At 42.3% G+C, this 15577-nt stretch overlaps 1 protein-coding gene and 3 non-coding genes across 4 annotated transcripts; all 4 read left to right on the top strand.

Moving 5' to 3' along the window:
• The first annotated feature begins 2693 nt into the window (after positions 1-2693).
• ahcy (adenosylhomocysteinase) lies at positions 2694-15184 on the top strand. Its single transcript, XM_041949957.1, has 11 exons — positions 2694-2794; positions 5982-6172; positions 8085-8160; positions 8873-9025; positions 10084-10196; positions 10640-10847; positions 11051-11138; positions 11238-11355; positions 11568-11690; positions 11811-11882; positions 13388-15184. Exons 1-11 carry the CDS (start codon positions 2767-2769, stop codon positions 13517-13519), a joined length of 1302 nt encoding a protein of 433 aa, XP_041805891.1. The 5' UTR covers positions 2694-2766; the 3' UTR covers positions 13520-15184.
• LOC121625233 lies at positions 7682-7817 on the top strand. The gene has a single exon (XR_006007901.1). It is a non-coding gene; the product is annotated as a small nucleolar RNA SNORA17 (small nucleolar RNA).
• On the top strand, positions 8654-8789 carry LOC121625226. Its single transcript, XR_006007900.1, has one exon. It is a non-coding gene; the product is annotated as a small nucleolar RNA SNORA17 (small nucleolar RNA).
• On the top strand, positions 9741-9876 carry LOC121625191. The gene has a single exon (XR_006007894.1). It is a non-coding gene; the product is annotated as a small nucleolar RNA SNORA17 (small nucleolar RNA).
• Positions 15185-15577: the final 393 nt, after the last annotated feature.

The following is a 15577-nucleotide window of genomic DNA, read 5'->3' as shown; positions in this document are numbered from 1 at the left end:
GAGGTAAGTATTTTAAAATCTGAACCAAGTTTGTAGTGATTCGTTGACGGTGGAATGTTAGGTAGTATACAGACCCGGGTCTCCTTCAAGCCTCTGGGTGTTAAACTAGAATTTCAACCCAAACCTGTGAGACCTGCAACCAGCTGGGTAACGGTCTGTCGTGGCCCTTCATGAAGATCACTCAAACATGCTCTTAAATTAGCTTTAGTATAGTGTTTCTACCCGTGGGCCGAGTTTAGCTCCTTCAACATGAGGCTTTGACACTTTCACTCTGTATTTCCAGGCCAGCAGTGTAGTCAAGACATTTCCCGTCCATATATTTTCATGTTCAGGACAGATTAGGCTTCTCAGAAACCGTAATATGTAGCATGTCAATAGTAATGTACATATATTATCTATGAAAAAAAGTGTTTGATCTTCTCAGGATGTTCCCATATCAGTTAAATCCTCCCTCACCAAAACTAAAGGACAATATCACCACACAATTAACTGGAAAACCTAATGACAAAATATGTCTTTTTATATTATATTAATTGGTCATTTGTCAAGTTTTGCTGTTACATACTTCATATATCTGAATCTCCTTTTATGCACATGCAGTAGGTGTAAATGTTCAAGGAAAATATTTCAGAGTAAAAAATTAGCGATGTGTTAACTTGAATGCAGTATTTTACCATGGTCTATACAAAAATAATGCTGGTTTGTTTCAATTCTGCATCATATTTAAGCAGTTTTTATGTGCAATTTTAGCCAGAAACTATTTGTGTTACAGGAAATGTAGAAGAGTCAAAAGTTCAGTATTTCCTGCTGAAAATTAGCCACAGAAAATGTGCTGGCTTACTTTCCTCCTCTGCAGTACTTTGAGTTTTTGTGCCGGGTTTTAGTGTCCCACAACGGTCAATGGCCTTCCAGAACCCACATTTCAAGTATCAAAATATCAAAACTCATGTAGTTGTGAAGGTATGTGTGTGGGAACCTTTCCTCCCAGTGACACTGAGACAAGGTCCAGTATGGAGGAAATACTGGAGTTAAGGCCAAGGCTGGGGTTAGAGTTCAGATTGGGCAACGGCTATTCTTAGTACATACACACATGTTGAAGTGTTTACTATATCTTTTTAATTCTGGAGTCTTTACTACTATTTATTGCTGCATTTCCTATATGAAAGATACAATACAAATGAGGGTTCTTAACATTATTACAATATTATCACATATACTTTATTATCATTACGTGTATATCAACTTTATTGATTGCAAGGTATGATCTTTGCACTGGGGTGATTTGAAGTGCTTAATCTGCTCTTTTAATTGTTCCTCACTGTTTTACACAGTCTGAACACGTTAATACACCAAATGTAATTTGTGCTTTTTGAGCTCCGTGGTGCCTTTTTTCAAGTTGTTTTTTTTCTTGGTCATTTACAGTTCATAGTTTTAGTGAACTAGAGTAAAGCTAAGAGTAGTTTAAAGTGTTTAGTAAAGACCCTGAGCCACAGCAGATGACATATGGCAGCTTCACAGAGCCTCACAAACCAATAAGTGCATGTTTGTTGACATTTAATTATGAATACATGTGATAAAAGCTGGCTGTAGAAACCCAGTGGTAATGTCACATTTTTCTTGTGTTGCAGTGTGTATCAAGCTGTGCTGTTATGAACCCACTGAACCCTCTTACATATGACACCAGTCTCTACCCTGAACAAAATGTACTTTTAACTGCATTTGAATTCCACTCTTGCCCAAACAAAGAGCAGATACCTGTCTGCTTAACCAGATCTTAAGACTATATGCTATCTCCTTAGGCTAAACTACATTGGCTGGCCCCACTGACTTCACAGTTTCATCTGAATGGCATGGCCTGCTGTTGTCCAGCTGTTGTGCTAGACTAAGGAGCCACAGATTCTCACAAAGGATTCACAGATCCTCTAGTTTGTTTTCCACACCATTCATTGATGTAATGCATCTTTAAACAAGAGCAGACACTCAGCTACCTTATATCTACTCTGGAACTGCTTGGACAAAACATTACACTGGCTGGCTCTGTTAAGCTGAATTTCTCGGACAGTCTATCTGTCCTCAGGTTCTCTGTTAGTGAATTTGTGGTAAATTTAAACACATCTTTATTTGGAAATATGAACCAAGAGTCCACAGCGGACATTAGATTGTGACCCAGGGCTCCTGTACAGGATAGCACCACGCGATCTGGTATTAATGCAGGACCTGTTTTAGTTGATATTGCACTATTGAGATGAAAATTATCTCTGTTCCAACACACATTCTCATTAATGTCCAGTTCACAGAAGAAAAACCTGCAGTACAACATCCATGTTGTAAGTAGTAAGTGTGTGGAATAACACATTCAACACATTTCAACTGCTTGTACACCAGGATTATAAAGTACAACAGAGGGGTCGTTACTCGTTACTTATTTGCCAACCTTGTCCAGACCAAACTTGTTCTAACTATGCATTCCAAACACTCACACCCCACAAGGCACCTGAAGTTATCATTGGCTTACCGACCCCAGCGCCGTCCCACATCAAGCGTTATCCAGTCAAATCATTCACACGCGGGGCGGGATCCGCTGCAGCCAATAGCAATTCAGAGTAGATGCGGGTTTGAACCGCCCTGTCGTGTAAACTTGTTTGAATGTGGCTTCGACGATAAAAAGCGAGCCGTCATGTTTCTGTCCCTCCCTCTCTGCCTCTGTCCGTCGGCTAGGCTGCGGCTTCACTCAACCTCCCCGGAACAAAACACAAGAAAAGAGCAATGTCTGAGAAACTCCCCTTCAAAGTTGGTCAGTGTCAATATTTATTAATTTAGCTGTGCTTACAAGATAGGTGTAGTAAAGTAGGGTGGCGGTTTGCTAGCTAGCATGCTGTTAAGTTTATGGTATCGTGCATGTTGAGGAACTGCTCTTCTGGCAGCCGCATTGAGCCCCCAGGCTAGTAATGCAACGAAACAAGCGTAGCGACATGTTTTAGACTGATATGCAAATAATTAATTGGATTAACTTATGACCTGACTTTGTTATTGCTAACGTAATCTTGCTAGCATGTGGTAAATGGTACGAGTCCGTTGTTTAAATTTAGCGAGATGTTTAGCATGTTAGCCGTTCGTTACAGTCAGCTTGTTACTTGTATGGTTAAATTTCCACTTTTCGACACTCGCAATTCGCAGTTTGCTCAAATCTGAGAATGAATCGACATGTAGCAGTCGTACTAGCGTCGAGCATGGACTGCGTTGTGAAGAAAGACGACGTCCTCAGCCTCTGGATGTTGTAGTTTATTAGCGGAGGCAGCGGCGTCACGCTCCTCTGCTGCGACGGTTTGCAAACAACAATTACCATGATGCATTGCGCCTCGCCGCCAGCTTCTGCGTGAGTGACAGGAGCAGACAGGGACTTAGTGTATGTAACTTGCGCACCGTAGTAATGCTGAGACTGCACGTGGTGCTCCGGTGCAACAGCTTTAAGAGCTGAATGCGTTTGATTTAAACGTTGTTAAGTAAGTAAAATCGCCTTTTATTGCGTGAGGTGTATTTTAATGGCTCCAGAAATGCATATAGATGCAACGTATGAAGGCAAAAATAATAAAAAATACTTCTGTATGGAGGAATTTGAAAATGCTCATGTTCACTTGAACATGACAGGTAATGCATGTAAAATAGACAATGCTGGGTATTATCCATTAAAAATAATCCCCAATAGTAATCTATCACTATTGACTATAAGTCTGCCTGTGAAGCAGCTGGTCAGAGGCAGAATGAGTTGCACAATGTCCTGCTAACAGATATCTGTGGGACAAAGTCCACACATCTCCACCTACTACATACAATCAAGTGTCAAGAGTTCAACTCTGTTACTGCGTCCGTCAAGTCCCGATATGTTAATTAATGCAATGTCACTCATTAACAACAAGCTAACAGTGAAACATTTTGTCTGTGTCCAGCTTGGCATTTTGCCTCATGTTTGCAGCACAGAGTAGACAGATTGGTACAATCACAAGTGCTCCAGTTTATAATTTTATTATGAATGCAATGATCAGTTGATTTACAGTAAATTACTTCTGGGAACTTTTGATGTAGATTTTCTTTCATCATTTTCTGGACATTTTACAGACTCTTACAGATTAGTTGAGGGAATAATCTGTGGATTAATTGATCATGAAAATGATTGTTTGTGGCGGCCCTGTATTCCATTGATGTCAAGTATCGCTTATTGTTTAAAAAGTGTGTGTTTTTAGAATTCTTGAAGTAAATGGGTTAAGGTAACACCCAAAATCCTCAGTTTGAACAGGCTTGGCTTCGTTCAAAACAACTGGCCTGATTTGAACTGTTTACCTCGGCCATGAGGGCACTCATACCTGTGGCCATAAACTATAACATGCCTGTGGTGGATAACTGCACCTCACATGCTAATGTTGTCCTGCTTACCGGTGGTTTCAGATTGGATTTGAACCCCAGTACCTTCCAGAATTGGTGCCCAACTCGTGTAGCTATACTGGATCACACAATGACTCACATCCACAAAGAGGTTTCACTCACTGACTTTAAGTTTAGTCACTACATTAACCTCTTGTGACCTTGTGTCTCTAATCTTTTCTCTGGCTGGTTATTCTGCCCAGTGCTGGTTCAGTGCAGTTAGCCCCGCTGAGGTGTGTTTGCTTAGATTGCAGCCTCTGTGGTAGTGGTGGAGGGTCGGCTGCACTTGGGGACCTCCACCCCTTACCCTGAGGTGTACCTGCAGCATTGCCGAACTTGTAGCACACAACTTCACTTCCTGTTAAATCAGGATGCTTTTATGTTGTATAATAATCTTAATTGAAATGTAGAGACTAGAGGTGTCAGAAGTTGAAACAGTACCAATACTCTTTTACACTGTATCGATAGTATTCATATCTGATATGTGGTGAGTTTCTCTTCACTCGGCCTTACCTTACTGTGAGTGAAAGGCTGTTTGCCTTCACTTTTATCAACTGTGACCGTATGATATGATTTGAGCAATCACCGCTGAGCTGAATCAGACTGATTGTGACTCATTTAATATCTTATGGTCAGTTTACTTGATAGTGTAAATGGGTTCCTCAGTATTTAAATATTCTGTTCTTTGGAACAGTGTCACGGTCTGTAGGGAGAGTTTTCGCTTTGCAGATAGACACAATCAGCAGTTTGTAACAGCTTCACTTTGTAACAAGCATCAAAGGGACAAATTGCTTCTAAAGAAACAAGAAGTGAAAATAAGAACAAGCTGGTATTGTGCTGTCCATGTAAAATCCTGTAGCTTTAACCACTAACATTTATTAAGTAGTGAATTAAAGTCCCTTAGAAGGTACGTTATGTTTAAGAAGTGAACCTTGAACAACTTGTTCCTATGTTGCATTAGTCACGATGTAACTCAGTCACCCTGCAATTACTAACAAATCTATTGATTATGGACAAGACAGATTTTAGCTTATGTTATGTTTCCTGTGTTGTTTCAAATGCATAACGACACTTCCCTATTACATTCACCACTCTCCAGTAAAGCTGCACATGTACAGCAGCAGCTGTCTGGAAATGAAAAGAGTGACTGTGCAAACAGCTGTGGTTGTGTTGACTGTCCTAGTACAGTAACATTAACATGGTGAAGGCTGTTCTCAAACATTGGAAAATGACAGTATTCTACACGCATCAGGAAAAATAAAAATGTATCTGTCTTCTCAAGACTTATCTATTTAAGCCTCAGCATTATTTGTTATATTGCAAAGACCACATCCTGACAGACTTAAGGATCTAGAGACACCTGTAGTGCCCTTGAAATAGGAGGGTATTTTGTGACTTTTTTCATCAGACATTTTAATCTACATATTCAAAGAGAATTAAAGAAATTGTGTCAGTTGGGAGTAGACAACTGAGTACAGGATCAAGAAGCTTGGCAAGAATGTGTTTATTGTACTGTTCATATCACCTTTTAACATCCTGCTGCTTCTCCCTCTCTCTCCCAGCTGACATCAGCCTGGCCGAATGGGGGCGTAAGGCCATTGACATCGCAGAGAATGAGATGCCTGGTCTGATGAAGATGAGGGAGCTGTACGGTCAATCCAAGCCCCTGAAGGGTGCACGTATCGCCGGCTGCCTCCACATGACCCTGCAGACTGCCGTGCTCATAGAGACCCTCACTGCCCTCGGAGCTGAGGTGACATTTACCAGCTGTTCATGAATATTTAGCGATCGAGAGAGCACCCGCTGATCATTCATGTCTTTCTGGAAAAACATTTTTCCACTGTTCCACTGAGGTGACCTGTATGTGCCAGCTTTAACCTCAGATTTGCTTACAAGACTTTTATTGATCTTTAACCACTTTCTGCAGTGAATACAAGTTATGCTTTCATCTCAGAATGGAGGCACATTTAGTTTACTTGTTTATATCTCTGAAAAAGAAGCTTGTAATCAGTCATATTGATCAGTCTCTGTTTCAGTAGATTTGAGGGATGTAGCAGTGGAGCATACAGTGCAGGAAAATTGCACAGATGAGAAATTACAGTGATGGGTTTTCAGAAGCAAAAAGGCTTTTCAGTGAGGAGATTTGATGCTGTGTTCATGCAGGGGACTGTTTTCCACTCAGTTCCATTAACATCTTTTAGTTGTACATTTTTGAGTCCAGTTAAACTTTTCTAGTTGAAAAAACATCCACTGTCAGATCCGTGTTAGGCTCAGTTAGTCTTTATCCTCATTCATTCACATGAGGCATTTTGAATAGTTTGTGTGAAGTATAGGCCGATAGATGATCAAAGCCTTTGAACAAATTAGCTGCTGTGGCATAAATGTGTACAGATTAGTACATCAGAGAAGAGAGCATGCTGGTTTACTGATAACGAAGTGCGGCCTCTGTTTGATAGCAGGAGTGGCGCATTATAACTGCCGTCATCTTCTCTCTTGCTGAAGTGCACGACAGCAGTAGTCACTGAGAGAGGACAAGTTTATCGATCCATTTATCGTAATGAACGGCCTCTAGGAGTCTGGGATTTTGTCTGTCCCCCTGCTTGCCTCAAGGCCAGTGTGTTCTGTTATCGTGTTGGTTTTTATCTCTCTGACCAGGACTGGTTTTGTCCTGCAGGAACCTGCAGCCTGAGGGCCAACAGAGAATGAATAACCTGCTCTCACTGCCTGTTTTTTGTTTTTCTCTCCCTCTCTCTTAGGCTTTGATGCTGTGAAATTCTGTTTCACTTGCAAATCTCTGTTAAGTGTGTAATCATAAAGGGATTGCAGCTAGCATTTTGTTTTACAACCCTGTGTTGTAAAATGAAAGATAAATGAACCTTGTACCTTGTAATGCTGCTTGGATTGAAATTGACTTTACAGCACTGAGGTTATTGGGAGGAAGCTAATGACTGACGCCCATATTTACATGCAGCTGGACAGCAGTCAGATATGGACACTAGATGGCAGCACTGTATGTTGACTTGGTTCACAATACAATAACAGTTCATTTATTTCAGCTTTCAAGAATGATCATTAATAATACTATAATTTCATGCAGAGTGGGACCGTACCTCATTAAGCCTCCATGACTATGGGCTGTGGTTGTCACACTGTCTCCAGCAGGAGTAAAACACTGGGTTAAGATGAGTTTTAGTTACAAGATAACCTAATATGAATGACCAAATATTGTTATTGGTCACATGTATTGTATGACAAATGATTTAATGCCCCTTGAGGCGTTGCAGCCCAACTGTTAGTGTTGCAGCTGTGTCATAAGGTGGCAAAGAGAGACTGGTGGTAGTCTGCACTGAGACTCTACAACACACTGAGGACTCGGAGTGATTCTCACCACCAACACTTTAATGTACAAAGTGTTAAATTACCCAGTGGAACAATTGTCTGGATGCAAAGATGCGCCATGAGTAATGATCCTGATATGCAGTCTGTTATGTTAAAAAAAAAAAAAAGTCAGAAAACCAGTTAAAGGTATGAATGGCCGAGAAACTGTCCTAAAACAACTGAAGTGCTTGCTATTAAGAGCGCAAAATGAGCTTTTTGCCTTTCAGTCTCATGCTAGTAAATTCTATAATATTTGGAAATTAAACGTAATTTGTCTTCCTCCTCAGGTTCAGTGGTCGAGCTGTAACATCTTCTCCACTCAGGATCACGCTGCTTCTGCCATCGCCAAGGCTGGTGTTCCAGGTAACACACACCTTTTCTGTGACTACTGTACGTACGTTCTAAAATGACCTGGTCAGGTTTGTGTACATCAACAAGCTGTTATGATTTTTCTAGTTGTCTCTATAAAGTCAAGAGAACGCCCAGCCTCTAGTGGCTAAAGTCTAAAACAAAAAATTCTCTCCTTTTGGCCTTCCTTCCACACCAAGCTTGTTTTTTTTTCCCTCACAAAGAAGAAAGATGTTCTCCACAGTGAATACATTTAATACAGGGGATACATTTACAGTGTTTACCAGGAAAATGATGATGTTTGGAGCCCTTGTGGCAGTAAAGTTTTACAAGATTGTGGTTTTGTTCCCCTTTAATTCGGATGTCAGTTTGGCAGGGGGAGCCAGCTGTTGGCGTTTGAGGCTCTCTACTGTCATAAAGCTGATTATCATATAGTTAAAGGATTTGGTGTCCAGCAAGGGGATATAGGAAGGATATTACTCATCAGATATTGTATGACAAATGATTTAATGCCCCTTGAGGCGTTGCAGCCCAACCGCCAGTGTTGCAGCTGTGTCATAAGGTGGCAGAGAGAGACTGGTGGTAGTCTGCACCGAGACTCTACAACTCATTGAGGACTTGGAGTGATTCTCACCACCAACACTTTAGATTCACTGCAAGGAGGTGGGAATATTCTCACTGGATTCTCAGACTTGTTTGCTTATATCTGCTTTCTTTCTTTGTGTAGTGTATGCATGGAAAGGTGAGACCGATGAGGAGTACGTGTGGTGCATAGAACAGACCCTGTACTTCAAAGACGGCCAGCCCCTCAACATGATCCTGGACGACGGAGGAGACCTCACCAACATGGTCCACCAGAAGTATCCCAAACTGCTGGCAGGTTGGTTTGTCTACACACACACCCCCACACACACACTGAGGTTGCTGTTCTGGATCTTGTTGTTTTGTCTCTGACATGTTGGGAATGCATGGCCTGGAGCTGTTTGTTTCTAAGTCTCAGCTCGGAGACTTATGGCTACCAGATTTTTGTGACTGTGACTTCAGATGTTGCAGGATCTTAGTCGAGATTAGGTTTCATTGTTGTACTGTCAGTCAGCTTAGTTTGGTGGTTAACCCGATGTCATTTTGGGTTCCTTTCCTTTCTAATGTGGCTGCAGCAAAGTTATTTTGACCAGAAGATGTCCCAGCTTGTAGTGCTAAGTGGCTGGTGATGATTTTCTCACTCTAACATTTAATTAAATGTTACAGCTGCAGCATAGTTTTGGACACTAGATGGCAGCAGTGGTGTAATACAAGCCTCTTGGCACAGTAGCCACAATCCATTCATGTTCCACAAATTTGATCTTAAAAATCAGTCAGTACATATGTGATGTTATTTAAGAGTTTTCAGAGATCAATGGTTCTTTGTTGGAGCAGTTTCCTCTTGGTTTTACAGATTTTTCATCTAGATAGAGTGTTTATGGTCAATTATTTTGTACAGTTTGCAGTGTCCATCAAGAAAAAAATTAATTTTAAAAGTCTTAATAATTGAAAGATGTTTCTCATCAGATGTTTTTCATATTGTCGCTTGTTAAAGTGATGAAATGCTTGATTTTTATGCCCCTTGAGGCGTTGCAGCCCAACCGTCAGTGTTGCAGCTGTGTCATGAGGTGGCAGAGAGAGACTGGTGGTAGTCTGCACCGAGACTCCTCAACACACTGAGGACTTGGAGTGATTCTCACCACCAACATTTCAACACATTGTGTAGCTGTATTTACATGCGTAAAGCATAATCGACTCATTTGCTTAACGGACACTGTTACAGTCAAGCACCATGCTTGCTCTTTCTTCCCTGTGCTTCAGGAGAGCTGCATCTGTCAAAAAGTGGATTATTTTTCTGCCTGGTCAAAATGTTTTATTGGGGGAATTTTCCATAATTACGCCACCTTGTGTTTCCAGGTATCCGTGGACTGTCAGAGGAGACTACAACAGGTGTCCACAACCTGTACAAGATGATGAAAAAGGGCGAGCTGAAAGTGCCTGCCATCAATGTCAACGACTCTGTCACAAAGGTAACACGCCTCCGCCTTTGATCCTTATCAGCTGCATCCTGAAGTGTGAAGGAGATGAATGTGGTCAGGGATTTATCCAAATCTTCATCAGTGGAATCATTAGTTAATGTAGGAATCATGTTAAATGCTATGATAGTTGAAAGTGTTTCTGTAAAACATGTGACCTGTCAACTGATCTTCTAGTATACGTTGAGAAATAATCGCAGCCATTTGAGTAAAATGCCTCTGGTACAGTCATTGTACAGCTAAACTGTGGCTCTGAACTAGAGGTCATGGGAATGCTCTGACTTATGGAAATTATTTGGAAAAGTCTGTAAATCTGACACCAGGCCCTCGAAGCAACCAGTTTATCTCATCTTTTCTGTCTGGGGGAGAAAAACCTGACATCCTATTGAATAACACAACATGTAATAATATGTTTTCTGTCTCTCTCCCTCCTGCAGAGTAAGTTTGACAACCTGTACGGCTGCAGGGAGAGCCTGATCGATGGTATCAAGCGAGCCACTGATGTGATGATTGCCGGCAAAGTCGCCGTGGTGGCAGGCTATGGAGACGTGGGTAAAGGCTGCGTCCAGGCTCTGCGTGGGTTCGGTGCTCGCGTCATCGTCACAGAGATCGACCCCATCAACGCCCTGCAGGCCGCCATGGAGGGTAGGTGATGAGGGCCAGTAGTATATCTATACCATGAACATTATTAAAACATCAGAGCTGACACGATTGTACTAAGCTCGGTTAAGCTAATTAACCAGTGAGTTTCTAAAGCCGCCAATTATTTAAGAGTGGTAAAAGATTTTGTGACTAATCTGTTCTTGAGACCTCACAAAATAAAAGCCTCTCCTTCTGTTGCTCCGTAGGTTACGAGGTGACCACCATGGACGAGGCTTGCAAGGAAGGAAACATCTTTGTCACCACCACTGGCTGTGAGGACATCATCCTGGGACAGTAAGTTTGACCAACTTGCACGTTTCCACTGGAACTGAAATGTCTCCTCTTGCACAACAAGTTGCATGTTAATTAATTGCGTGTGTGTTTAACCTTCAGTCACTTTGAGAACATGAAGGACGACGCCATCGTCTGTAACATCGGCCACTTTGACTGTGAGATCGACATGAGCTGGCTCAACAAAAACGCTGCAGAGAAGGTCAACATCAAGCCTCAGGTAAGAAAACTGAAACAGACTCTCAGGTTGAAACATGCTGACAGTGAACTCTTCTTCCATCTGAAGCAGCCTGAGGCTCATATTCAGACTTCGGCATCTCTTCTCTTAGTTTTCTCCTCTCTACTGTTGCTCGGTTGAGGCTTGCACTTCCTGCTTCAAACCTGAGCATGTTCTTCTGTCTGAGCGCTCCAACACCTGTAAATCCTCCTCAGGTCGATCGCTATCTTTTGAAGAACGGTCGTCACATCATCATCCTGGCCGAGGGCAGACTGGTCAACCTGGGCTGCGCCATGGGACATCCATCCTTCGTCATGAGCAACTCCTTCACCAATCAGGTACCGTGTGAGCCAGAGACGACATGTCTGTCAAAGCTGCGGCAAGGTTTGAATTTACAGCCTTGATGCATTAACATGACGACTGTATGGCTGAGTCTCATCACCTGTCCTCTCCTGTAGGTCCTGGCTCAGATCGAGTTGTGGACGAACACCTCCAAATACCCCGTGGGAGTCTACTTCCTGCCCAAGAAGGTCAGAAACGACATATGATTATATATTTTATGCAATTTATCACTTTAAACAGGCCTTGGACATAATGGCCTGTTTAACTGACTGATTTTAAATAGATATTTAATCAATTAAGACTTAATTTTAAATAATAATAATAATGGAGAGCATGTTCTTGACGTACTGTCCAAAGCTGCTGCGACCAGTGTCTCTATAAGCTGTAGCACCCAAGTTCTGGACTTGGCTCTGCTGGAGTCGAGTCTTCCCTTGCAACCTGCATTTACCCGTTTAGTAAAATTGATTTCAGCCCTGATCGACATCAGAGACCTACAGCGATTGCAAGAAGGGAGGGTAGTTTTGAAAACAGCATGTAGTCGAAGAGGTCAGGGGTGTTTTTTTTGTGCAAGAGTCGATGGCTCAAAGTTTTCAAGGTTGTAGCCAGGAATGCTACTAACAGATTTAAACTATAGATCGAGCAGGGTGCAGCACATGTTTTAAAGGGGGAGTTTTGTTTGTTTGAAGTCTGTTTAGAGGCCAGTCTGCTGCGGTGTCGTCAGCTCCTCAGACCGATCCTGGCATGAACTGTTTTTCACTTAAGCCGGAAAACCACAGTGAAGAAATTGAAGGAAGAAATCCCAGATTTGATTTATTGAACTTGTTGTTACTGTGAGTGTTGGAGAGAACAGTTATGTCGAGTTCATAAGGTGGGCAGGAATTTTGAACCTGAGCAAAAATGCAGGAACCAAACAGGAAGAGGGAGGTTTATTGCAGCTTAACGGCACAGAAAGAGGGTTTAAGAGGCTTTAAGAAGTGGAGTTATACCCACAAACTTCTCACTCCATCCAAGATGTTTTTCTCCCCATAAGTCTGTCTGTCCTTCATGTTCACTGATATAATCCTGCCTAACAGGATGGAGAGTCTTCTTTCACAACAGGATTGCTTTGCAAATCTGCCGAGGCTACTCTGAAAGACGGCTGAATCCTGCGGTCGATCGACAGGAAGTTTGATCCACAGATTTTCAGATTAATCGTCTGCGTGCTCATATATTGCTCAACAAGATTTTGAGCTTGTGAAACGATGTTCAGAAATTATTTCGAAGCCTTTTGCAAAGCTGTGAAAACTTCCTTAAAAATAATTTGTGCAAAGACTCCTTTTCCTCAAAACACAGAAGTGAGTGTGGGAACGTTTACCATCACGAACTGTGAAAAGTGAGATTCATGCACAAATACTTTTAAGTGCTCAAGCTCGGAATCTTATTACCCACTATTTGAGCCCATGTTTTTTAATAATATTTAAACTGAATCTTTAGAGTTTTAGACAGCTGGTTGGAACTAAAAATCAAGAGATTTAGCCATAATGCTATGACAGTTTTTGTGTATGTCGAGCATCCGACACCAAACACAATCAAGAAATAGGATATGCAGGAGAAAAATAAGTTGAAGGCAGAAAAATGTGTCGACCAATAAGCAAACAGCAGTTTCATCTAACAGGAACTTTGCGCTCTCTCTCGTTTCTCTCTGTCTCAATAGTTGGACGAGCAGGTGGCTGCCGCCCACCTGGATAAACTGGGGGTGAAGCTGACCAAGCTGTCTGACAAACAGGCCAAGTACCTGGGTCTGCCCACCGAAGGGCCCTTCAAACCGGACCACTATCGCTACTGAGCCCCCACCCGGCCGGGGAAGAGGAGAAGGAGGTGTGGCCAAAAGGGTGTTGGTGTTTTGGTGGGTGGGAGCACTTGGAGAGTTTGGCCAGGTTGCACTCTGGGCGCCATCTTGGTTTTGGACTTCCAGCTGTCAACTTTTCAGGGATGCAGAGACAGTTTTGTTTTGTTTTGTCTCCCCCCCCCCCCCCCCCCCCCCCCTAAATAACCTTCCATGTCAAAATGCTGAATTTACATCACAACCAACGCCTTGTTCAGCTTTACTGAGATGAGCTCAAACCAGTGAACGGTGAATCACTGATCACGTCCAAGCCCGTATCTCATCTGAAAACATTAATTTGTCTCGTCACCATCTTGTTTTGCTCCGACGCACACACCAAGACCTCGAGTCCTCGGCTTTCTCTCCTCTCTTTCCCATCAGTGCTCTGCTACTGTGGCTGTTTTGAAGAGAATTCCTCTTGTCGTTAATGTCATTCCCTCTCCATTTATGGAATAAAACAAACCCTGCTGCTTTCCTACCTGCTCTCTTCTCTCCGTCTCGTCGTGGCTCGAGGTGGAAGGTGACAGAACAGGTCTTTCTTCTGTATCTTAATGAATCGAGGCAAACGGTTTAGTGCACAGCGGCCTTATTCCGGTGTATTAATGCTGCCCTTTGTTAGCACTTATCGAAAACTGTACTTGAACTGTGCGAGGAGACTGGAGATGCTCGTTGAAGTGCTCGTTGCGGCGGGGTGTGTTTCCGAACTATCCCCGTTGATTTGTAGAGAGTAAAGAGAAGCACTGCTGCCAAAGCAACCACCAAAGCACGTCATGTTTTTTCCTGAATTATAAAAATAGTCTTATTCTTTCTGTTGACTCATTTTTAGGGCTGGGCATCGTTCAGAAATATTCAGCACCGGTACCTTGACTTCTGTACCGGTTCCTGAAGGATACTTTTTTTCTGCTTCAAATTTTATAAAATCCATTTTAACAAAAGAGTTAAATTACACATGGTGGTACAGTGACTCCCTTCACGGGAGGAAGCTGTTCAAAGACCTGAGAGCAGCTGGAGAAACTGTTTTTACCCAATCTGGATAGCTGGACCAAAATAAGGAAACTGATGGAATATCTGTACACTACTGGGCCGTATAAAATAACTGTCATAAGGACACATTATGGCAGCAATACACCATCGTGGCATCTCGTCTGCCAAATCCAACCAGATGTTTGTGATATTGGGAAATAGTGTCAGAGTGAGACCTCTTAGTCAGTGTTTTTATTTTTTTCTGCATACATGCATGCATTGTTAAATGCTGCATGCTTATTGGCTCACTGACCTTGATGACATTCACTCCTTAAGTACTGAAATTTGGTACCAAATGACGAGACATTTGGTACCAGTCGGTGCCATAAAAGTATCAAAGCTCGGTACCCAGCCCTGCTCATTTTCTTACTTTTATTGTGATTATTTAATTGATTTGAAGGGCCAAAACATGCAGCAACGACCCCCCTCCTCCTCCTTCACCACTACCACCACCACCAGGAGTTCCTTTAGTTTTCAGGATGACGGTAAAGTGGTGGCCACTGTTCTCAACGGTCACAGCCTGAAGTTCACCTGCTTGTAAACAATGGATGGATGTTGAAACTGTCCAGTTTGAAGATGAAAAATTAAAAACAATCATGCTGACGTGTTGGATTGTTTCTCCTGACATTGTCGTGCGTTAAGACATTTGATGACAAAGTGGAACGGCGCGGTTAAAAATGAACACATGCTGCTACTCCGACAGCAAGGTTACATGAGTATTAACGCTGCTTGCTGGGTTAATGGTCTCATCCAGAAGCACGGCGACAGCTAAAAACGGGTCAGACGAGTCCAGAAAGACCAGCGGTCAGACGATAAAACAGCTCGGAAACAAATCACCACATTATTTGGAAGAAAAAATGAGAAATGTGAATCAATTTCATTTATAAACACCAGTTTGCACACTGACTTCATAGTTCAGCTGTAGATGCATAAAATTTCACTAACGATTTCAGGTGAGCTCACTTTTATTACGTTAGTGGAGATGGTCTTTGCCTC

The sequence above is a fragment of the Chelmon rostratus genome, chromosome 2 (genome assembly GCF_017976325.1).
Source record: "Chelmon rostratus isolate fCheRos1 chromosome 2, fCheRos1.pri, whole genome shotgun sequence".
Lineage (NCBI taxonomy): Eukaryota > Metazoa > Chordata > Actinopteri > Chaetodontiformes > Chaetodontidae > Chelmon > Chelmon rostratus.
The sequence above is the reverse complement of the archived record's forward strand: the minus strand, read 5'-3'. Positions and strand labels throughout refer to the sequence as shown.